Genomic DNA, 25,257 nt, shown 5'->3' with positions numbered 1-25,257 from the left:
ACATGTGAGAATATTGAGATGTTTTTTATTCAGTTGGGACTGCCTTCTGGTATTCTGCCATGCTTAATGCTATGAATCAGTGTAGTATGTCATGTGATATTATTAGGTGTTGAAGCCAATAGGCTATATAGTTTAAATTCCAGGGATAATGAATTGACCTGCTTGTGTTCAATCTTCACCGTGTTAGAATTTGATATCCCCTACAAGGATTGGTATTAAAGACACACGGTGTGTATTTCTTCAGCGTCTGGGATAAAATGCCTTCAGCAAACTGGCTATTTGGATAGATAGATCCACTTGGCAACATGTGTTGAAGAGGAATATGCTTAGCCATCTAACACATTCTCAGCTAGTGAACCCGGGGTACTTTTCAGGTTCTAGTATAAACGACCTTCAGAAAGCATCAAATTGTAGGCATGGTCCCTTTTGGCGACTCAATAAGAGTTTCTCCCCTGGTGGCTGAGCCCCTATTGGTGCCCAAGGGACTTAGAGCAGTGGTGTTCAACTCCAGTCCTCTAGACCCCCCAACAGTTTAAGTTTTAAGGATATCCCAGTCTTCGCCTGAGCCACTGACGAAGCCACGTGTGCTGAATCTGAGATATCCTCAGCACCTGGCCTGTTGGGGGCTCTTGAGGGCTAGAGTTAAGCACCCCTGACTTAGAGGGTGGACTGGAGGGACACGAGGGATATGCACACAGGGAGATATGTGAAAGATAAAGGAGGTCATAGTGACAGTGAGAGGGGATTGAAGTGACAGAGAGGGTGACAACAGGAAATAAAGTATCAATAGCTCAGTTAATTTATTCTGCTAATAAATAATACTTATGTCCCCAGACCTTAATGGGTGTCCCAAATGGGGAGCCCCAATTAATAATATTTAGCAAATGCAATAAGATGAAAATATTTGGCAAATGCAATAAGATGCATTAAAGCTGTATTTCCTATCCTTGGATAGATTTAAGAACCGTGCAAACAACAACCGTACAACCAAAGGATTTCCCCTGACTTCTGGATCTCGATATTTGACACGTTCAAAAACTCCCAGACAAGAATTCTTAACCGTGAGAAAACTATGGAGGCCGAGATCCCCTTTCTGTTGGGAGATCCATGCCCCATATGTGTCACTTTCTCTGTATAGCAGCACAAATAAAAGAGTGGAGTACTCTAGTTCGTGTCTCGGTTTAGCAGAACCCCCCCCCCCCCGGCTTCACATTACAGCAAGTAGTGGGGATTTCTGCTTGAAATCTTCCAGAACAATGGGCTGCAGACTTCACCTAATATTAAACAGGAGTTTTCATCTTACGGCCTCACTAACATACAGTATGTTGCTTAAGCTTCAGCACGTAACATCAGTTCCAGTAGTCAGTCACTGCAGTGTCATCCTCGTCTTTTTGCTTATGAGACTTATTCTCTATGAGCTAATGTGTCACTACTCTCCGCATCCTGCAGTGCGGGTTCTAATAGCACCTTATTTAGCTTTTGTAATATTTCTGTCATCATTTCAGAATAGAAATTCAAAAGAAACATTGAGAATAACTGCAAACGATGTAGCCCTGAATAACACGGAATAGATACAGTTCTTTCGGATTTCCCAGTAGGCCCTCACCAAACTGAGGAGGGAAAGCTGCGGTATAGAGGGGGATAACGCAGAGCCGCCTTTTATAAGAGTCGCGCACAACAAATAAGAGAAACGTACTCAGAAATGTGTAAGCAGCATGAAAAAAATCAGAAAAGGCGAATAAGGAATTTCTGAGCACACGCACACGCACACGCACACACACGGGCACACGCTTTGTTGGGACTGTGTGACTGCTCAACCTTTCCACTGTCTGGGTGTCACGCAAACACTGTGTTGCGTTGTACGCCTTTCAGGAAACAAAGAGTTAAGCAGGAGCGCCTGTGTGTTCACCGTGTACAGTCAGACTCCAACAGGACATAACGTATCTCATTGCTGCTGCTCACAGCTATAAAATAGGCCCACAAACTCAGCACACCCAGAAAATAAAAACCCCACAGATCCCAGCCGGTCATATCTGTACAACGCGTGTGCACGCAGCCAAGACAACACGCATAATCCATGACTGCAGAGGCACTGAAAAGCCTAGAAAAGCCGACTACGTACAAATGGAAAGTTGCTTTTTCTTATAAAAGAATCACCTTGACCACTCGGTAAGACTAGTGTGGTCCTGCTATGTACATTGTATAGAGTTGGGTGAATTTGGGGGTAAGTGAATTTGGGGGTAGGTGAGTTTCAGGTAGGTGAGTTTCAGGTAGGTGAGTTTGGGGATAGGTGAGTTTGGGGGTAGATGAGTTTGGGGGTAGGAGAGTTTGGAGGTTAGCGTGTTTCATGATAGTCAAATTCGGGACGCCCTCACCAGCCTCAAGTGAAAAGTCCCACTCATGGAATTGGGAAGGGAAGGGAGAAAAGCGGTATGGGAAGGTAAATTTACTACCCATGTGATGAATCCATAAAGAAATAAAAAAATAAATGTAATAAATATATTTCTATATAATTTGTAGCATATATATGTGTGTGTGTGTGTGTGTGTGTGTGTGTGTGTATCTGTACCGTGTTAGCCAAGCTTAATAATCAAAAACGAACAGACAATACCGTTCTGTAGATAACTAAATGATTTTATTTGTGCGAGCTTTCGAGATACACTGATCTTCTCTTCCGGCGATGTTACAATGGATAAAGCAAGAAATGTTTTTACTTAAAAACAGTGTATCTTGGAATGTATCTGACTGAAGCCTATCCCTCCCCCCTGTGCAGTATGCGATTTATGACTTAAGGTGTTAAATGGTCCCTGAATGTTAGTGATGTGTGTGTGTATGTGTGTATGTGTATAAATATACATTTACAAAGCACCCACAGTGTATATAACGCTTTACAAAAGGTGTGTGTGGAGTGGGAGTGTATACCAATGGGTGTGGGTACGTGTAGAAATGTAAGAGGGTGTTACATTACAATTAATGTGTGTAGGTACTATGTGGTCCCTATTGGTATATAGGGATAGAATTACATTGTACCTTTGTATGTGTAAGAGACAGCTGTATGTGCATTCATATACATTTAGGTCCGGAAATAATTGGACACTGACACAATTTTCATAATTTAGGCTCTGTACGCCATCACAATGTATTTGAAATGAAACAGCTGAGATGCAATAGAAGTGCAGACTTTCAGCTTTAATTCAAGGGCTTGAACAAAAATATCATATGAAACGTTTAGGAATTGCAACCATTTTCATACACAGTCCCCTTATTTCAGGGGCTCAAATGTAATTGGACAAATTAACACATTCATAAATAAAATGTTAATTTTTAATACTTTGTCGAGAATCCTTTGCAGGCAATGACTGCTTGAAGTCTGGAACGCATGGCCATCATCAAACGCTGGGTTTCCTCCTTTGTGATGCTTTGCCAGGCCTTTACGGCAGCTGTCTTCAGTTGTTGTTTGTTCGTGGATCTTTCTGCCTTAAGTTTTGTCTTCAGCAAGTGAAATGCATTCTCGATCGGGTTGAGATCAGATGATTGACTCATTGCAGAATATGCCACTTCTTTGCCTTAAAAAAACTCCTGGGTTGCTTTCGCTGTATGTTTTGGGTCATTGTCCATCTGTAAAGTGAAGTGATGTCCAATCAACTTCGCTGAATTTAAGCAGACAATATATCCCTATACACTTCAGAATTCATCTGGCTGCTTCTGTCTTCTGTCACATCATCAATAGTGACCCAGTGCCATTGGAAGCCATGCATGCCCATGCCATCACACTGCCTCCACCATGTTTTACAGAAGATGTGGTATGCTTCGGATCATAAGCCGTTCCATGCCTTCTCCATACGTTTAAAAAGCAGGAAGCTGCCAGAGACAGAGAGTTTGTTTTTCCCCGCGAGGGTAGAGTGACTTCTCCCCAGCAAGGAGCAGGGTCTTGGGACCCTCTGGGAACTGCACCCAGGAAACTGAATTGCCACGGGCAAGACCAAACTGCTGGACATAGTCCTGCTCCAAGGAACCAGCGTTCCAGACCTATGGAGGAAGCAGAGCTCTGATGTGACAGGAAGGATTGCCTGGACTCACATGGGACACAGTTCCCTAACTGTCAGATAAGGTCTTTTATATTATTCCCTGATAGTATGTCTCTTATAAGAGGGTATGTTTTGGGGCTGGTAACTGGCTTAGCTGGCCAGCCAGGTAGATAGGGCCTGAGTGTGTACTAAGTCTCCCACGGGGAGTAGGGTTTAATTTTATGGTTTGTGTTTTTCCTTAAAGGGACAGTGTGCTTATTATTCTGTTATTATTATAGAGAATAAACCACTGGAGTTAAAGCCTAACCCTCTGTTTGGCCTCTTACTGACCCCTGCCATGAGGCCGTCCTGCCACGACATATATATAAGCTCTTGTGTTGTGATGAACTTGTGAATATATGATTTACTAATCAAGATTGAAAAAATATAATAATAAATAGTAGATGAGGTTGTAAAACAACATATGTCCAAGTTCAACCTTTGTTAAATTTAGATGACAGATACTTTATCCTATATTTGTATTTACAGTATATTGATCCAGAGGAAGGCAAACACAAACCCCAGTGGCATATCATCCAATGATATCTCATAAGGTAATATCTCATAAGTGAAACATCAGCCAATGATATGTCATAGGGGGGAAATAAATTCCTTCCCGACTCCAATAATGGCAATCAGATTACTCCCTGGATCAACATCCTTCCCATGTTTAATTATTTGGTATTTCCCTGTATACCTTTCCTTTCTCAAAAGATGTTCAATCTTTTTTGAAGATATCTTATTGTATCTGCCATCACAGTCTCCATGTTAACTGCCCCTACTGTAAAGAAATGTATGAACGATTTCCTCCAAGGCAGCTGCACCGCCTCTCACAACTCTCTGTTTGCTGTATCCATTCGGTAGGAGCACGCCAACAGTGCCCAGATCTCCTTATGGTCATGAGTGAGTAACCGTTTACCATATATTACTTACTTTGACTCCAACTGCAATCCAGTTCTTATTTTAAGCTTCCCACATACACCCATATAAGACATACCTACTTACAAGGCTATTGGGTGTTTGCAAATTGTGGTTTATAAGAGACTTATGCAGTGGTTCACATGTACATCATAGACATTGTGGAACATGGATTTCTGGGCTAATTAAGCTGTTTTGTTGGGAAGGAAATGAAGCGTCATGTGCTATACATTGCATATTTATTACATGGACATTTTCCTGGTTAGCATCGCTAGGGGTGCATTCCTCTTTTCTCTTGCTTACTGTAAAGAACCCTTTCCTTTGTTGCTGGTGAAATCTCCTTTCCTCCAACTTAAAGGGATGCCCCCCGAGTCCTTTGTACTGCCCATGGGATAAATAGTTTTTTTTAAATCTCCTTGTATTGATCCCCAATATATTGGTATATAGTTATCATATCCCCTCTTAGACGCCTCTTTTCTAATGTAAACAAATCTAATATAGCTAGCTTCTCCTTATAAGTCAGATTATCCATTCTCTTTATTAATTTGGTGGCTCGTCTCTGTGATTTTTTTTAGTTCTGTAGTATCTTTTTATGGAGTGGTGCCCAAAACTGTACTCCATGTTCATGCTGTGGTCTTACTAATGCTTTATACAGTGGGATAATGCTTACTTCCCTTCCATCCATTGCCCGTTAATTGCAAGATATGATCTTATTTGCCTTTGCAGCTACTGCCTGTCATTGGGCACTATTGCTAAGCCTGCTGTCTACAAGCACTCTTAAATCTTTTTTCATTAAAGATTCACCTAATTTTACCCCATTTAATTTGTAAGTCACCTGTTTATTCATCTGCCATTTACCTACCCAAGTTTCCAGTCTCTCCAAGTTCTTCTGGAGAGAAATTACATCCTGCTGTGATTTTACTACCTTAGACAATTTAGTGTCATTAGCCAAGATGGAGACTTTGCTCTTTATGCCAACTTCAAAGTCATTAATAAACAAGTTAGAAAGTAGGGGACCCAGTATCGATCCTTGAGGTACTCCACTCACAACTTTAGCCCTACCTGAAAAGTTTCTATTTATGATAACTCTCTGTTGTCTGTCCTTCAACCAGTTTTCAATCCAGGTGCAAATATTTACCCAAACCAATTTCCTTTATTTTGTACATTAACCTCTTGTGTTGAACCGTATCAAAAGAATTTGCAAGATCTAAGTAGACCACATCAACTGCATTGCCCTGGTCTTCTAATTTCCTAATTACCTCTTCAAAGAAATAAATAAGGTTAGTTTGGCACGAGCTATCCTTCATAAATCCATGCTGGTTTTTTTACTAATAATTTGGTTATCTATTATGTATGCCTGAATATTATCCCATACTAAACCTTCAGGTAGCTTCCCCACTATTGATGTCAGACTTACAGGTCTGTAATTCCCTGGTTGTGATCTAGCTCCCTTTTTAAATATAGGTATCACGTCTACTTTATGCCAGTCTTGTTGTACTAAGCCTGTGAAAATGGAGTCCTTGAATATTAAACACAGTTTGATAATTACTGGATTTAATTTTTTTAAAGCCATCTATCCATTTCTTTCACAGTTAACTAATTGTTTGTTAATATAGAGGTTGTGGCTTCCTCCTGTTGCAATATTTTTGCAATTGACTCCTACCTTGGTAAATACAGAAGAAAATTATTTATTTAATATCTCCGCCTTTTCCTTATCTCCAATAATGTGCCTGCCCTTCTCACACTGAAAGGGTCCTATATTTTATTTTCTAATCTTTTTGTTTTTAAGGTCCTTGAAGAACTTTTAAAGGTTGATCTTACTTTCTATTGTAATCCTTTTTTTGATTTACATTTTTGCTAATCTGATTGACCTTTTGCAACTTGTTACATTCCTTATAATTCTGATACGATGCCTCCGTCCCTTCTGACTTAAAGAATCTAAACGCCTTCCTCTTCTTGTCCATTTCCTCCCCTACCTGTTTATTTAGCCACATTGGTTTAGACTTGTTTCTTTTATATTTATTACCCAAGCGTATACACTCATAAGTGTGCTTTTCTAACAATGTTTTAAAGACTGCCCATTTATCTTCCATATTTTCCCTGAAAAAACATCACCACAATCTATTCCTTTTAGATTATTCCTTAGTTTATTAAAATATGCCTTTCTAAAATTCAAAGTATTTGTTGAACCCATATAATATGTTTTTTGATCATTTATTTCAAAATGAGACCATGTTATGATCACTGTTTCCCAAATGTTCCCGGACGTAAATATTTGTTATTATATCTACACTGTTTGATATTACCAAATCCAGTATTGCCCCTTTCCTACTGTAGTTGGTTCCTCAATAACTTGGGTCATGTAATTGTCTTTTAGCACCCCCAAAAACCTGTTTCCTTTAGTTGTAATTCTAATCTCATTGCTCCAGTCTATGTCTGGATAATTAGTTCCAAAGGCCAGGGTGTGTCTGGATAATTAAAATGTAATACATTTAATAAATATTAAGGAAATAAATTGTTATTAAAGACTTGAGTGGAATGTTATTAAATTAATAATAAAACGTCTCTTTATAAATATTAACTACAGTAGATGAAAACCTGGGGTCCTTTTTATATACAACCAAAGCGATGACCTCTGCCGCTCAACCTAGTACAGTTGATTAAAAATTGAAGGGTTAAATTAATGGTGCAAGTAGGAAATATTAGCAATAATACAATAAGACCCAAGGGGGTCCAAAAGAATCCTAAAATCAGCACTCGCTGTGGATATCAAAGTGGTGACCATATAAGTCCTAAAGGTATAAATAACCTTGATCACTATTAGTAATTATGGGTAAATGACTTCACTAATACACCACCTCCTATATGGATCATGTAGGATACGGACGGAAAATAATAAAGTTTTATTTATACCAATATTTAAAAACGCATGGAATATATACATTAGTAATAAAAAACCTCCACGAACACAGGGAACAGGTGGTTAACCAAAACTAAATGGAGTGTGAGCCTGATAGGCATACATCGGCATAAACCAAGCAAAATAAACACCTGTATTAGGTGTGTGGGACCTGCTGCAGTTATAGCCACGATACTGATATATGTAGTCAATGCCACAGAATAATCCACAAACACATGAATGTGTCAATAGGAGTTACACAAAAATGTGCGCGCGGTTGGTTAATTTTAAACTTATATACCCTTAAAAAGCGATAAAGTACCATGTATACCCCCAAATAACACCGTACCCCCAATATATGCAGATAGTTATAATGACACCGTTGTCAGTAAACCATACTGTAGTTGGGAAACTCAGGGTTGTAAAGTTACAAATGTATCTTCTTGCAGTGTCTAAGGGCCTTATTCAGTAAAGGTTCATAAAAACTATCGCCAGGGCATTTAAATCGCCGCTTTTTGGAGCGTTGCTATCACGGTATTCAGCAAGCCTTCATTACCGTTCATAGCAAAATTCCCTAAACGAGCGATTTGTTGCCAGCGATAGGATCGAGCCTCTGAAAAGGCCTGACCCGGTGATACATTTCTGCTGCAGAGAGAGCTGCTCTGAGAGAGCCGCCTCTGCCAACGAAAATCTTGTCCGAAAATTATGTTTTTTAATATACATGTCATTCATAGTGTAGATGTGCAGGGGGTCTCCGGAGCTGAACCGCGTTGGTTTGAGGTCCGGGGACCCCTTGCTTCCCGAGATACAGTGCACCCGTATCCAAGGGTCTGGGGGTCTACGGGTGGTTCCCACCAGGCGCGATGGGCCTCCAGGTGGTCCCCGCGGGTCACCGTGGGCCACAATGGGATCCACGGGTGGGCCTGCGAGTGTCTGGGGGTCTCCGGGTCAACCGCACAGGTGTCTGAGGCCCTCGGGTGGTTCCCACGGGGGGCTGGGGGCCATCGGGTGGTCCCTGTGGGTTCGTGGGGCCCCCACAGCTGTGGGACCCCCGGTTCGTGCCCACAGGTGTCCCCCGTGGGTCCACAGGTGGTAACCGTGGGTGTCCGGAGGGTCCTCAGGTGGTCTCCATAGGTCCCCGCAGACCTAAGGTACCAACCCTGTATGTTAACAAATAAACATGGCCTACATTTCAATCAATCCCGCCCCACCTCCTCCCAAACACATACAATACAGTAATGGGCAAAATAACTATTATCCAGATATGGATAATAGATTATTTGCCCATTATTAAACACAACATTAACCAGCATAAATAAAGTAAATAAATACAGTTCTACTTATCACAGCAATATGCTGGCTGTCCTCCTCACGATACAGCAGGTCCCTCTGTCCTCCGTTGCCAGAAAGCATACATACATAATAAAGACATTCTAATGGCCCCTAACCCCTTAATCACCTTAGCGGTTAATAACCGCTATAGTAATTAAGGGGTTAACCCACCCTGCCCCGCTACCCACCCGGGAGGCCTAACCCGGACTGACTATACCCACCCTGTGCCCATTGAGTAGTATAGTGGTACATCATACCCATATAATAATATGGGCATGATAAGCCTCTATAGCCTCTATAGCACTCAATGGGCACCCTAATCACAATACATTAATGCACCAAACACACAATAATAAAACATTAAAAAACATTAAAAAACTCCAGAACAAACCACTTCAATAAATAAAAACAGTAGCCAGCTAATCTAATGAATACAAGCAATAACAAGAACAACAATGAATTAATTAAACCATTAACCAATCAAAGCAATTAATTAATCAAACTCAGAATTCTTTCAAACAGTAACCACTCAAACCAATTAATTACTAAACTGCGATGTCAGACCTGGGGTGCCCTATTTCATAGTTAATTTAGTTCGACCAAATTCCCATCATGTTCTCCTCGTCCAAGCAACAAGCAAGAAGATGCTTCAGCGGGTGACGAATACCGGCGCAAGTAATTTCTTAGAGGGGCCATCCCCACTCATCAAATCGTGATCATGATCAGGTGCTCACTACTACAAGGACCCCCTCCTACATTCCCGGGCATCTTGGGATTGGTAAAAGGGGATGAAGCGTAAACTCGATTTACATACGTCCCCAAAGGGCAAAGACCCGCAAGTTAGAGACCAAGGAGGTAGCCAGCCCGAAAGCCAAAAGGTTTACTAAGGAAAAATAACCTTTTACCGCTGTGAGTCATGGGACAGCTCCTCGGTCACCCGGCAGCCCAAGACAATACGGCGAGCGGCGTTGCTACCACTGTGGTCAAGAAGGTCGTATCACTAGGGCTTGCTCGAAGCTTCAAAAATCCCCTACAAGTGCCAAGTCCTTCATGGTGCAAGTGCAACAGGCAGTACCCACGGCACCAGAATTGTCTGAGGAGATTGGAGATGAGACGGCCTCCGATTCCAAGGAAGTTTCTCCACCCGAGGCCTACTGTTGAGTAGGACCCGCCGCTATCATAAGAATTGTGATAGAAGGAATCTATTCTTCAGCTTTACTGGACACCAGGTCCCAGGTGACCATTATTTACCGGCCGTTCTACGATCAACACCTCAGTCATCTTCCCTTGCAGTCGGCAGAAAAGATTTTTCTTTTTTTTCATCAAAAAGATGAAGTTATGGGGCCTGAGTAAAGATGACTACCCCATCGATGGGATAGTGGCGATTCAAGTGGACATCATGCATTTGAACACTAACCGGTCACACCCCATGGCGGTGGAAGCCCTGGTCTGTCTGAGCCTCGGGAACATCCCAGGGCACTCATCATATTGGGCACGAACGCTGACATAGTGAGATCTGCGATTCGCTCTTACCTTCACGAGGCAGGTGAGCTACCCTTGTCATCCCTGAATATATCTCCTGGCCTAAAAGATGAATGCTATAGGGTAGCGTCACAAGAAGAGTATGGTGAAATCTTCAACCAAGAAAGAGGGATAGTAGAGATTCCACCAGGGGGAGTGAGATACATGACAACTCCTCAGCAGACGGAGGTCCCTTCCGAACACCCAGCAGGTCTGGGCAGGAGAAGGAGAGGACATTCCTGCAGTATATCTGAAGCGGAGGAGCAGCCACCCAGAATTTATTCACATGCGCTTGACCTACTTGCAGCTTGAAAGTAGGATTCTTATAGTTGCCGGACGCAGGACAAGTGGATGTCGTAGTTTTTTTTAATGATTTTTGTTCTTAGATTTTTGTCTTTTTAATAAATAGATTTATATTCAGTATTTTTTAGTGCTTGCTCCATCACTCTGAAATATATATATATTTTTTTCTTTTCTCTTGTTTGTTCTCTATGGTCATTTTCTCCATTTAATTAGTATCAGGTGCATTGTCACTTAACAATATCACACTATGTTGTTTTATTTAACTCTTTCTATGTGCTGAGCAACGGCTGCATCCATTATTCTACATCCTTGGAACTCTTGGGCACTATTTCAGCACTGTGTCACACCCATACGGTTGTATTTGTATATACCCATATTCAGTGGTTGACAAATCACCAAAAAATCTATTCGCCACACAAAAAAATCTACTCGCCACCTAGTACCAAACGTGTGCTGCTTGGCCAATAGGAGCTCGCCACGATGTTAAATCCACTCGCCCGGGGTGAGCAAATGTATAGGTTTGTCGAACACTGCCCATATTTGGATAAATTATACGTAAAAAAAAAATTTGCATCTATTTTGAATTATTACATTTATGTAGATGTAAGGGCGCCCCTATCATCTGTTTTTTCTGCATTTTTTTCACTTACTTTGGGTAGTTAGTGTTTTTAGTTGGCAGCCCTCATTATTTAATTCACTTATTATTTATATTAGAGTGAAAACTATTTATTTATATATATTATTATATTCGAATAGCGCTACACAGTACACACTTTTCTTCTTTGATCATTATATACTGTATATAACCCCTGCAAATGTGAAATAGTGAACAGAATAACGCATGCGCTTTCTTCTCTAACCGTTGTTTTTCATAGCGATTTAGATCAGTAACGCGCCAGCATTTCTGCAATGCCTCACGTTAATGAGAGCCATAACCTCTGCTACATCTGTATCTCAGTCTGTTCTGTCTTATAACTCATTTCAAAATAAATCCATATTTTTATACTTTTTGAAGTTATTAGTAGAGTTTTCTAAATCTTCAGCGCCATGAATCAGTCTGATACTATCTATCATTCTGTCACTACAGGGCATATGCAGAATAGCAAAAGTGGTACAGATATATCAAAGAAAATATATCATATTGCTTTCATTGGGAGCTTTTCCTTTCATAATATGGGACCTCGTTGGTTTGTCCAGTTTTGGAGCCGGAAAATATTGATAAATAGAACCTTACACTGTCAGTGTCTAATGAATGGAGCTCAGGCGGGCAGCTTTCTGAGTCAGGTGGTAGCATTGATGCACAGAACTTGCATACCAAGCTACAGTATAACGGTCTAAACAGCTTCTCTGAATACAATGGATGTCTACACCAGTGGTTACCTGTGTCTTCCACCACCATAACAAAGCAACATTAACATTTGTACCACCCTCTACTGTATATAGATATCTCTCAGTGGTGGTCAACTCCAGTCCTCAAGGGCCACCAACAGGTTAGGGTTTAAGAGTATCTGTGCTTCAGCACAGGTGGCTCAATCAGTAGTTCAGTCACAGACTGAGCCACTGATTGATCCACCTGTGCTGAAGCACGGACAGTCAAGCCCTAACCTGTTGGTGGATCTTGAGGACTGGAGTTGATCGCTCCTGATCCATCTGTTCCTCTGCTTTTCTATGGTAGTGTTAGTTTGTTAATGTGCTTCTTCTCACATTTCTGTCCCTCAACAACTTGCTTCCTAGAAGCCACAGGAATATGGAATAACACTTTTCAGCCCCCACCTGTGTAGCACATACACAAACCCCATACAGCATTCATCACAGCCCCTTTCCTTGGAGAATTAAACAGAGGACACTGACCGGCCTCTGCTCTGATCCAAAAGGGAGGCTGGATCGATTTCTTGCTTCTATAGACCTGATTGTCACCTCTTGCTCGTCCCCACCAAGCTGCTCCTGAACGGAGAGAGCAGCGATAAGTTTCCGACTCCTTTCCGACTGCACCACGATGAACACGTTATCTCTACTTCATTTGAGTACTATACTGATACGTGGGAAGCAGGTATATGGACAGACACAAACTATTACATTGCATTTTTGTTGTAAAACGCACCAGCCAACACGTGAACGCTGCTATCAGCAGGATCCGGGTAGAAAATAACGGAGACCCGTTCAAGAAGAGAGAAAATTTTCAAATTTTCAGTTTAGTAAGGAGTCTGCCTGATAACAACTGGACGTTTTATAAATTGTTTAAACATCTGATATCCTATAAGATATGAAAAGGTATATTCCATTAACCCTATATAGCTTTATTATACTCTATATGGATCTCTATGTAAAAAAAATACAGAATAGCAAAACACATGGCTCGAACTCCCCCGTGAATTATAAATGAATGGAACATTCCATACCCAGATTCACAAAGCGCCGCTAAATCCGGGCTCATAGCGTGATGTTATCATAATCAGCAATGGATGTTAATTTCACTGAGGTTAACGTCAATCCACAAAGATAATTGTATTCAAAAACCACAGCCGTTACTGATCTCATTAGGATACTGTAGACTTAACACCATGTTAAGTTAGCAGTGCCTGGTGTTAGTTTAACACGGCTCACATTGCACCGGTTTTACCCATTTTGTGGCATTGGCTCCCTGCGGAGCCTGAAATATGGGGAGGGAGAGAGATTGGGGGAGAGAGACGGGGGGAGAGATACAGGGGAGAGAGATTGGGGGAGAGAGAAGGAGGGAGAGAGATCGGGGGAAAGAGACAGAGGGAGAGAGGCGGGGGAGAGAGATGGGGAGAGAGACCGGGGGAGAGAGACAGAGGGAGAGAGATCAGGGGGAGAGAGATCGCGGGGAGAGAGATTGGGGGAGAGAAAGAGGAGGAGAGAGAAGGGAGAAGAAAGATCGGGGGGGGAGAGAGAAGGAAGGAGGGAGATCGATGGGAGAGAGACAGGGGAAAAGAGCCGGGGGGAGAGAGATGGGGTAGAGAGACGGGGGGAGAGAGACAGTTGGAGAGAGAAGGAGGGAGAGAGATCGATGGGGGAGAGAGGCGGGGGAGAGAGGCGGGGGAGAGAGACAGGGGGAAAGAGCAGGGGGAGAAAAGTTAGAGAAGAGTGTGGAAGAAAAGAGGAGTCTAATTTTATTAGGATCAAGTGTATAAATATATATATCGGCTAAAACCAGTCTTGAAAGAACATGTGAAGAGATACTGTACCTGTTCAAAATGGAGCACACCTGATATACTTGGGAGATATGCTAATGAGTATGCAAAGTATATTTAATAGCATACTAATTAACTAATAGGCTTGTATTAGCAGGTACTTGTGAGCGCACATCTCCAAGGGGCTCATTATGGTTGAAAACAGCCACTTAACACTGCGCTAGTGAGCTGTAAAGATATCAATTAGAACCTGACAAGGCATTAACTTAAGTAAACACAGCGTTTAGTCAGTAATGGAGCCTTGTGGTTCTGGGCCTATGTGGTAGAGTTAGATACACTCCTTGACAGATGATTAAGGTGAACAGTTCAGTGTATCTGTGACAGGGTGAATAAAAGCCAGCAGCTATATGCCTGGCAGACATATGTTTAGTCTGCAGTACAGCAGTGATGAGGTTAACTTCAGCTGGGAAGCTCATGGCAATTAGTTGAATCCCAGCTGCCTAATCAAGGTGTGTTAAAAACCCCAGGATGTGCACACATGCAGCTAGCTGGTCAGGAGACAGGAGTGAGTTACTGAAGAGATTACTGATACAAGGTCTGTTTGCAAAGTACATGGTTTATGAACTGTCTGGCTCCTGCATGCAAAAGGGTAGCTGCCTTATTTTTGCTCTGTCTGCTAAAGAGAACCTTATTTTTGCTCTGTCTGCTAAAGAGAAACTATTTTGCTCTGCCTGCTAAAAAAAGCTATTTTTCTTTTTTTTGCTGATGAGAAGTTATTTGTTTTTGGTGTGCTATATGTTTTAAGGCTAAAATAAATAAGCCTTATTCAAAGAACCCGCGTGTTTAGTTGCATGTACTCTGCAACATATGGTGTCAGAAGTGCCGGGATTTTCAAAAGGCCCCTGCAGTTAAAGGGCCACACACACACACAAGATATCCTGAGGCGTTCCCCCTGAGAATAGCAACGGCGAAGCAAGTAGCCAACAAGTTGTTGGAACTGTTCTCACGGGTTGGACTTCCCCAGGTTATGTTGACAGACCGAGGTACAAATGTTATGGCTAAACTGATGCAGGATGTCTTAAAATTACTAGAGGTCAAGTCTGTTCGAACATCGGTCTTCCATCCACAGACTGACGGATTGGTGGAAAGATTTAACCGAACTCTAAAAGGGATGCTGAGGAAATTTGTAGATTCAGAGAAGAGAGCCTGGGATGATCTTCTCCCTTTTCTGCTGTTTGCAGTGCGGGAAGTTCCCCAGGCCTCCACGGGATTCTCTCCATTTGAACTGCTCTATGGCCGCCAACACCGGGGCATCCTAGACCTCCTAAAGGAGTCCTGGGAGGAACAGTGGTCCCCTTCTAAGAATACCCTGCAATATGTACTAGACCTTAGGAAGCACCTAGATGTGGTCGGCCATTTGGTTGGAGAGAATCTTAGATCAGCCCAGGACAGTCAGGAGAGACATTACAATTAAAATGCTCGCATGAGAGTGTTTCACCCGGGAGACCAGGTGATGTTATTATTACCCAGTTGCGAGAGTAAACTCCTGGCCAAATGGCAGGGCCCATTCAAAGTACTCCGCCGCACGGGTGATGTGGATTACAAGATCGCTCAACCAGGGTCCAGGAAGGGTAAACAAATTTACCATGTGAACTTGCTGAAACCCTGGAAGATGCAGCGGTCTCTATTCATCCACTCGGTGGAGGAGGAAACAGACTTGGGTCCTCAGCCCCCACGGGAGAACATCGTGTGTGACGATAAAATCCCAATGGGTAAACAGTTGTCCTCTGAACAAAAAGGGGACTTGTTAGCAATAATTACACAATTCCATGATGTTTTTTCTGATTTACCAGGGCAAACTAACTTAATTTCACATGCGATCGAGACAGCACCTGGGGTAAAAGTACGTTCCCGTCCTTATAGGTTGCCTGAAAGTCGTAGAGCCCCGGTAGAGAAGGAGGTACAAGAAATGTTACACTTAGGAGTGATTGAGGAATCATGCAGTGAGTGGTGTAGTCCACTAGTTATGGTCCCTAAACCCAATGGGAAGGTAAGATTTTGTGTGGACCTCCGAAAGGTCAATGAGGTATCCAAGTTTGACTCATATCCGATGCCAAGGGTGAACAAATTAATTGATGCCCTTGGTAACGCGGAATATATATCCACATTGGACTTGACAAAAGGATACTGGCAAATACCCTTAGAGGAAAAGTCCAAGTGCAAAACAGCCTTTACCACTCCCATGGGTTTACACCAGTTTGTGATAATGCCATTTGGACTGCATGGAGCCCCAGCCACATTTCAGAGACTCATGGATAAGGTGCTGAGACCCCATAGGACTTATGCCGCAGCCTACCTAGATGACATTGTCATTTATAGTAAACACTGGCGGGCCCACCTAAATAGGCTGAAAGCGGTCCTCAGATCTCTAAGTGAGGCAGGGCTCACAGCCAACCCTAAGAAATGTGCCTTGGGTAAGGCGGAAAAAAATACTTAGGGTATGTAGTGGGAGGTGGAAAAGTAAGGCCACTAGCCGACAAGGTAGTTGCCCTGAAAGAAGTTCTGACCCCCCAAACAAAAACGTAGGTACGCTCTCTGCTGGGTTTAGCAGGATACTACCGGCGGTTCATCCCCAACTACTCGGAAGTGGCAGCCCCTTTAACGGACCTCACAAAAAAGTGTGCCCCTACACAAGTGGTATGGTCAAGGGAGTGTCAGAGAGCCTTTGAGGACATAAAAATGTGTCTATCAGAGGGTCCCGTCCTTAGAAGCCCAGACTTCAACAGCCCTTTTGTAGTGCAAACAGATGCATCAGAGATAGGGCTAGGGGCAATGTTGTCACAACAGTTTGAGGGAGTTGAACACCCTATCCTTTTCCTGAGTAGGAAATTGTTCCAGAGGGAAACAAACTACTCAGTGATTGAGAAGGAGTGCCTCGCAGTAAAGTGGGCAATCGAGGCTTTGAGGCATTACCTGGCAGGAGTCCATTTTACTTTGGTGACGGACCATGCTCCACTGAAGTGGGTAAATAGTATGAAAGATTCCAATGCTAGGTGGTACAGTATATGGCCCTCCAACACTTCTCATTTGAGATTCAGCACAGGCCGGGAAAAGAGAACGCAAATGCTGATTTCTTTTCTAGAGAAGGGGTGGATGGTCGGGCTTCAGCCGTGCGTAGCCCCAGCCACACACTAACAGGGGAGGAATGTGACAGGGTGAATAAAAGCCACCAGCTATATGCCTGGCAGACATATGTTTAGTCTGCAGTGCAGCAGTGATGAGGTTAACTTCAGCTGGGAAGCTCATGGCAATTAGTTGAATCCCAGCTGCCTAATCAAGGTGTGTTAAAAACCCCAGGATGTGGATACATGCAGCTAGCTGGTCAGGAGACAGGAGTGAGTTACTGAAGTGATTACTGATACAAGGTCTGTTTGCAAAGTACATGGTTTATGAACTGTCTGGCTCCTGCATGCAAAAGGGTAGCTGCCTTATTTTTGCTCTGTCTGCTAAAGAGAACCTTATTTTTGCTCTGTCTGCTAAAGAGAACCTTATTTTGCTCTGTCTGCTAAAGAGAAACTATTTTGCTCAGCCTGCTAAAAAAAAAGCTATTTTTCTTTTGTTTGCTGATGAGAAGTTATTTGTTTTTGGTGTCCTGTATGTTTTAAGGCTAAAATAAATAAGCCTTATTCAAAGAACCCGCATGTTTAGTTGCATGTACTCTGCAACAGTATCCATAGCAAAATATGAGCCAAATTCTATATTTACAATCGCGTTCATTCAGCAAAGCATTCTGGTTAAGCCCAGAGCCATGATTAGTTCAATTAGGTCTGTGAGATTATCCAATTAAAATGCTCCATTCACCAAAACTCACAGATTATTATTATTCATTAAAGGTTGCCACTGGTGGGTTTAATGCACCGAATTCTCAGAATTAAGCAGAATTTGTGATGATGTATTTATGTATGTATACCTTTATTTATATAGTGCCATTAATGTATATAGCACTTCACAGCAGTAATACACGTGACATAATAATATAACACATCATGAGAATAAGATTCAGAGATACAAGTAACATTAGGAAAAGGAGGTCCCTGCCCCAAAGGTTTATGTATGAGGTGTATAGTCTCAGCCACAGAGCTACTCATATATGCTTTGTTAAGGAGGTGGATTTTAAGATAGGTCTTAAAGGTAGAAAGAGAGGGCGCTAGTCAGATGTTGAGGGGAAGGGCATTCCAGAGGTGTTGGGTAGAGAGTGAGAAAGGCTTAAGGTGGGAGAGGGCTTTAGATACAAAGAGGATAGAGAGAAGACATCCTTGAGCAGAACACAAGAGTTGGGATGATGTATAGTGAGAAATTAGGGCTGAGATGTAAGGAGGAGCAGAAGAGTGTAGCCTTAAGTGAGTAGGAGAATTGTGTGCGTGTGAGATTCGGGATTTAATAGGAAGCCAGGAGAGGGATTTCAGCAGGAGAGACACTGAGACAGATTTAGGAGAGAGTAATGGGATCCTAGCAGCAGCATATAGGATAGATTGTAGATGAGACAGGTGACAGGCAGGAAGGTCAAACAGCAGAAGGCTACAGTAGACGAGATGGAAGAGAATGAGGGCCTGTATCAGAGTTTTTGCAGTAGAGCAACAAAGGAACGGGCGTATCTTTGTAATATTACAGAGGAAAAAACAGCAGGTTTTAGCTACATTTTGAATGTGAAAGGAGAATGCGAGGGAGGAGTAAAATGTGACCCCTAGGCAGCGTGCTTGTAATACCGGGTGTATGATAGTGCTTCCAACAGTAATGTAGAAGGAGGTAGTAGGGCCAGGATTGGGAGGACATATGTTGAGCTCTGTTTTTGTCATGTTAAGTTTAAGGCGGCGGATGGCCATCCAGGATGATATCGCAGAGAGACATTCAGAAACTTTAGTCTGTACAGCAGGTGTGAGGTCAGGGGTTGAAAAGTTAATTTGTGTGTCGTCAGCATAGAGGTGATATTTAAACCCAAGAGATGCGAGTAGGTCACATAGTGAGAGTGTGTACAGAGAAAAGAGAAGGGGTCCCAGGACAGAGTCCTGGGGAACCCCCACAGAGAGTTTGATAGAGGAGGAGGTGTTAGCAGAAGAGACACTGAAAGTACGATGGGAGAGGTAAGAGGAGATCCAGGATAGAGCTTTGTTATGCATACCAAGAGTATAGAGAATGTGAAGGAGAAGAGGTTGTCCACAGTGTCAAATGCTGCAGAGAGGTCGAGTAATATGAGCAGAGTGTAATGACCTCTGTCTTTGGCAGCATGGAGGCCATCAGTTAGTTTAGTGAGGGCTGTTTCAGTGGAGTGAGCAGTGCGGAAGCCAGATTGTAGAGGGTCTAGGAGAGACTAGGTGTTGAGAAAGAGGAGCAAGCGAGAGAATACATTCACTAAAAGGTGTTCATTTGCAAAGTCACCAGGATGCAACACTATCCCTGATCCCCTCCTTACACAGTATTCTACAACTGATATCCTCCTTGCACAGTATTTTATAACTTATATCCTCATTTGATAGACATTGATAGACTTTGGTCTGTACAGCAGGTGCAAGGTCAGGGGTTGAAAGGTAAATGTGTGTGTCGGCAGCATAGAGGTGATAGTTGAACCAAACAGATGTGATAAGGTCATTTAGAGAGAGTGTGTAAATAGAAGAGAGAAGAAGTCCCAGGACAGCCCCCACAGGTACCCCCACAGAGAGATCGATAGAGGAGGAAGTACGATAGCAGAGATAAGAGGCGACACAGGCTAGAGCTTTGTAACGGTTGTTGTAGTGTAAACACAGGATCCCATAACTCTACTGTCGAAACAGCTCTTTAGAATGTTCCACTGACACACAGTTTCAATTGGTTTATACACTTGTTTATATTTGAATCTCATCATAAATAATGTCTTCCTGTTAATTATTTTATTTGAAACATTGATTTATTTAAATTGATGGCATTATTGAATATGAGTTAACGCCAATATGGGTGCAATAACCCATATCACCATGGGTAACCCTTTGTATCATTACAATGAAGAAGCAGGCACACGGTCTTAATCAAAGGAGGTTTAAAATGCCATAGAGACCAACGTTTCGGCAGTCTAATACTGCCTTTCTCAAGGTAAAGGCTTCACCTTGAGAAAGGCAGTATTAGACTGCTGAAACGTTGGTCTCTATGGCATATTAAACCTCCTTTGATTAAGACCGTGTGCCTCCTTCTTCATTGTACTGGAACATTTTGGGACTTCAGGAGCTCCCAAGGACCAGCGCACCGGCAGCTAAGTACCCCACCTCTATTACCATTATTACTGAGTGTGTGTCTCATCCTCTATCTACCCTTTGTATCATCTCATACGATACAGGTTATAATATCCCCATTACTCTACATTATGGAGAGAATAAGGAAGCCTACAGATTATTCTTCTTCAGATGATAACAGAAACAAAGACTGGGTTTTTACTAGTTGACTAGTATGGAGATACATTTCTGTGATAATCTGTATGTTAAATTTAAATATATATATATATATATATATCTCAAATCATCATTGTCAGCTCTTGTCGATCCAGTGTTGGATGAAAGGCTCCGCAATGATCTTCCAGGTACTACGGTTGCAAGCGTCTCCTCTCCTCGTACTATAGCTCAAATCTTCTAATGTTATCCACCCATCTTAGTTTTGCTCATCATCTTGGTGTTTTAATTTCCCTCAGAATCCAGTTGAGTACCATCTTTGTCCAACAATGGTAATTTCTTCTTGTGATATGATATGTCCAGCGCACCACCATTTTTATTTCTCCACTCTTGTGATTGTGTCACAGATTTTAGTTTGGCTTAGATCCCATTCATTCTTTTTCCTGTCTCTTCGGGTAATATCCAGCATAGATCTCTCCATACGTATAAATGGTTTCGTTTGTGTATACACCAGAGACACCTCTGAGCTGAGGAATATTGGGTGGGCTACTGAACAGAGGTAGAGTAAAGGGCCATGTTTAAGTCAAATGTGACTAAAGATCTTCTGAGTATGACAGTACAAAATAATGTGACTTAGAATATTAAAACTGTATACTGTAGTTTCATGTTCTAATAAAAAATAATTGTTCCATCCCCCTTAAAATGAACAAGAACTAGTATACACTTCCAGATTGCTAAGGCTCCTCTTTCAAAAAGAGAAATATCGCCTAAAAAACCTAGATTCAAAGACTTCGTTAAAGCCTTCTCGTCTTCTCCATTCCTCTCCTGACATTCGTAGGAAGTAAGAAGAAGACTCTAATGAGGACATTAGAAGCACACTTGCCGATTGTTATGTGTATACAACCGGGTACATGTTGCTCTGCGGGCCAAATCTGGCCCACCAAGGGATTGGACGTTGCCCTTAATCTCTTTATCCATGGTCATTTATTACCAGTTTTTTAAGCATCTACCGTAAGGGCAGTTTTTCACAATGTACTGTAAAATGTGTATGGTACGGATGTTATACATGATTGTAAAATGTTTAAATCTAAAAAAATGTCATTTAAAAAATTAATTTACAACAAGCTGTTGGTCCTTCTGCTCCTAAACCTTTTTTGATTTAAGTTAAAGAGCCCTGGTATTTAGTATGCAGTACTAGAGGTGCCACATCACGGGGAAACTCAAGCATCATCAATAGTGACTTCACAATGACTTCAGAAAACACATCAGTCCTGACCATTTTCCTGTATCTTACCGCTCCTAACACAGGGAACTGCAGAGAGAGCAGAGTCCTGACCACTTATCTGTATCTTACCGCTCCTAACACAGGGAACTGCAGAGAGAGCAGAGTCCTGACCACTTATCTGTATCTTACCGCTCCTAACCCAGGGAACTGCAGAGAGAGCAGAGTCCTGACCACTTATCTGTATCTTACCGCTCCTAACACAGGGAACTGCAGAGAGAGCAGAGTCCTGACCACTTATCTGTATCTTACCGCTCCTAACACAGGGAACTGCAGAGAGAGCAGAGTCCTGACCTCTTATCTGTATCTTACCGCTCCTAACACAGGGAACTGCAGAGAGAGCAGAGTCCTGACCACTTATCTGTATCTTACCGCTCCTAACCCAGGGAACTGCAGAGAGAGCAGAGTCCTGGCCACTTATCTGTATCTTACCGCTCCTAACACCGGGAACTACAGAGAGAGCAGAGTCCTGACCATTTTCCTGTATCTTACCGCTCCTAACACAGGGAACTGCAGAGAGAGCAGAGTCCTGACCACTTATCTGTATCTTACCGCTCCTAACACAGGGAACTGCAGAGAGAGCAGAGTCCTGACCACTTATCTGTATCTTACCGCTCCTAACACCGGGAACTACAGAGAGAGCAAAGTCCTGACCATTTTCCTGTATCTTACCGCTCCTAACACAGGGAACTGCAGAGAGAGCAGAGTCCTGACCACTTATCTGTATCTTACCGCTCCTAACACCGGGAACTATAGAGAGAGCAGAGTCCTGACCATTTTCCTGTATCTTACCGCTCCTAACACAGGGAACTGCAGAGAGAGCAGAGTCCTGACCACTTATCTGTATCTTACCGCTCCTAACACAGGGAACTGCAGAGAGAGCAGAGTCCTGACCACTTATCTGTATCTTACCCCTCCTAACACAGGGAACTGCAGAGAGAGCAGAGTCCTGACCACTTATCTGTATCTTACCGCTCCTAACACAGGGAACAGCAGAGAGAGCAGAGTCCTGACCACTTTCTGTATCTTACCGCTCCTAACACCGGGAACTACAGAGAGAGCAGAGTCCTGACCATTTTCCTGTATCTTACTGCTCCTAACACAGGGAACTGCAGAGAGAGCAGAGTCCTGACCACTTATCTGTATCTTACCGCTCCTAACACAGGGAACTGCAGAGAGAGCAGAGTCCTGACCTCTTATCTGTATCTTACCGCTCCTAACACAGGGAACTGCAGAGAGAGCAGAGTCCTGACCACTTATCTGTATCTTACCGCTCCTAACACAGGGAACAGCAGAGAGAGCAGAGTCCTGACCACTTATCTGTATCTTACCGCTCCTAACACAGGGAACAGCAGAGAGAGCAGAGTCCTGACCACTTTCTGTATCTTACCGCTCCTAACACCGGGAACTACAGAGAGAGCAGAGTCCTGACCACTTTCTGTATCTTACCGCTCCTAACACAGGGAACTGCAGAGAGAGCAGAGTCCTGACCATTTTCCTGTATCTTACCGCTCCTAACACAGGGAACTGCAGAGAGAGCAGAGACCTGACCACTTATCTGTATCTTACCGCTCCTAACACAGGGAACTGCAGAGAGAGCAGAGTCCTGACCACTTATCTGTATCTTACCGCTCCTAACACAGGGAACTACAGAGAGAGCAGAGTCCTGACCACTTATCTGTATCTTACCGCTCCTAACACAGGGAACTGCAGAGAGAGCAGAGTCCTGACCACTTATCTGTATCTTACCGCTCCTAACCCAGGGAACTGCAGAGAGAGCAGAGTCCTGACCACTTACCTGTATCTAACCTCTCCTAACACAGAGAACTGCAGAGAGAGCAGAGTCCTGACCACTTATCTGTATCTTACCGCTCCTAACACAGGGAACTGCAGAGAGAAGAGTCCTGACCACTTATCTGTATCTTACCGCTCCTAACACAGGGAACTGCAGAGAGAGCAGAGTCCTGACCACTTACCTGTATCTTACCGCTCCTAACACAGGGAACTGCAGAGAGAGCAGAGTCCTGACCTCTTATCTGTATCTTACCGCTCCTAACACAGGGAACTGCAGAGAGAGCAGAGTCCTGACCACTTATCTGTATCTTACCGCTCCTAACACAGGGAACTGCAGAGAGAAGAGTCCTGACCACTTATCTGTATCTTACCGCTCCTAACACAGGGAACTGCAGAGAGAGCAGAGTCCTGACCACTTTCCTGTATCTTACCCCTCCTAACACAGGGAACTGCAGAGAGAGCAGAGACCTGACCACTTTCTGTATCTTACCGCTCCTAACACAGGGAACTGCAGAGAGAGCAGAGTCCTGACCACTTACCTGTATCTAACCTCTCCTAACACAGAGAACTGCAGAGAGAGCAGAGTCCTGACCACTTATCTGTATCTTACCGCTCCTAACACCGGGAACTACAGAGAGAGCAAAGTCCTGACCACTTATCTGTATCTTACCGCTCCTAACACCGGGAACTACAGAGAGAGCAGAGTCCTGACCATTTTCCTGTATCTTACCGCTCCTAACACAGGGAACTGCAGAGAGAGAGCAGAGTCCTGACCACTTATCTGTATCTTACCCCTCCTAACACAGGGAACTGCAGAGAGAGCAGAGTCCTGACCACTTATCTGTATCTTACCGCTCCTAACACAGGGAACAGCAGAGAGAGCAGAGTCCTGACCACTTTCTGTATCTTACCGCTCCTAACACCGGGAACTACAGAGAGAGCAGAGTCCTGACCATTTTCCTGTATCTTACCGCTCCTAACACAGGGAACTGCAGAGAGAGCAGAGTCCTGACCACTTATCTGTATCTTACCGCTCCTAACACAGGGAACTGCAGAGAGAGCAGAGTCCTGACCACTTATCTGTATCTTACCGCTCCTAACACAGGGAACTGCAGAGAGAGCAGAGTCCTGACCACTTTCCTGTATCTTACCGCTCCTAACACAGGGAACTGCAGAGAGAGCAGAGTCCTGACCACTTATCTGTATCTTACCCCTCCTAACACAGGGAACTGCAGAGAGAGCAGAGTCCTGACCACTTATCTGTATCTTACCGCTCCTAACACAGGGAACTGCAGAGAGAGCAGAGTCCTGACCACTTATCTGTATCTTACCGCTCCTAACACAGGGAACTACAGAGAGAGCAGAGTCCTGACCACTTATCTGTATCTTACCGCTCCTAACACAGGGAACTGCAGAGAGAGCAGAGTCCTGACCACTTATCTGTATCTTACCGCTCCTAACCCAGGGAACTGCAGAGAGAGCAGAGTCCTGACCACTTATCTGTATCTTACCGCTCCTAACACAGGGAACTGCAGAGAGGAGAGTCCTGACCACTTATCTGTATCTTACCGCTCCT

General features: G+C 43.2%; 1 protein-coding gene across 6 annotated transcripts in view; it reads right to left on the bottom strand.

The window, feature by feature from the left end:
* MDGA1 (MAM domain containing glycosylphosphatidylinositol anchor 1) overlaps positions 1-25,257 on the bottom strand; it is a 544,714-nt gene that overhangs the window by 161,613 nt on the left and 357,844 nt on the right. For 5 of the 6 annotated variants that reach the window (XR_012801245.1, XM_075598788.1, XM_075598786.1 and 2 more), the window contains exon 6: positions 12,892-12,984. The exons of the other annotated variant lie outside the window; for it this stretch is intronic. Coding sequence is in view for 4 of the 5 variants with exons in the window: in XM_075598788.1 (XP_075454903.1) it covers positions 12,892-12,984 (93 nt within the window). In the remaining variant the exon portion in view is untranslated. The remainder of the gene's footprint in view (positions 1-12,891; positions 12,985-25,257) is intronic. 6 annotated transcript variants of the gene reach the window in all.

The sequence above is a fragment of the Ascaphus truei genome, chromosome 4 (assembly GCF_040206685.1).
Source record: "Ascaphus truei isolate aAscTru1 chromosome 4, aAscTru1.hap1, whole genome shotgun sequence".
Classification (NCBI taxonomy): Eukaryota; Metazoa; Chordata; class Amphibia; order Anura; family Ascaphidae; genus Ascaphus; species Ascaphus truei.
The sequence above is the reverse complement of the archived record's forward strand: the minus strand, read 5'-3'. Positions and strand labels throughout refer to the sequence as shown.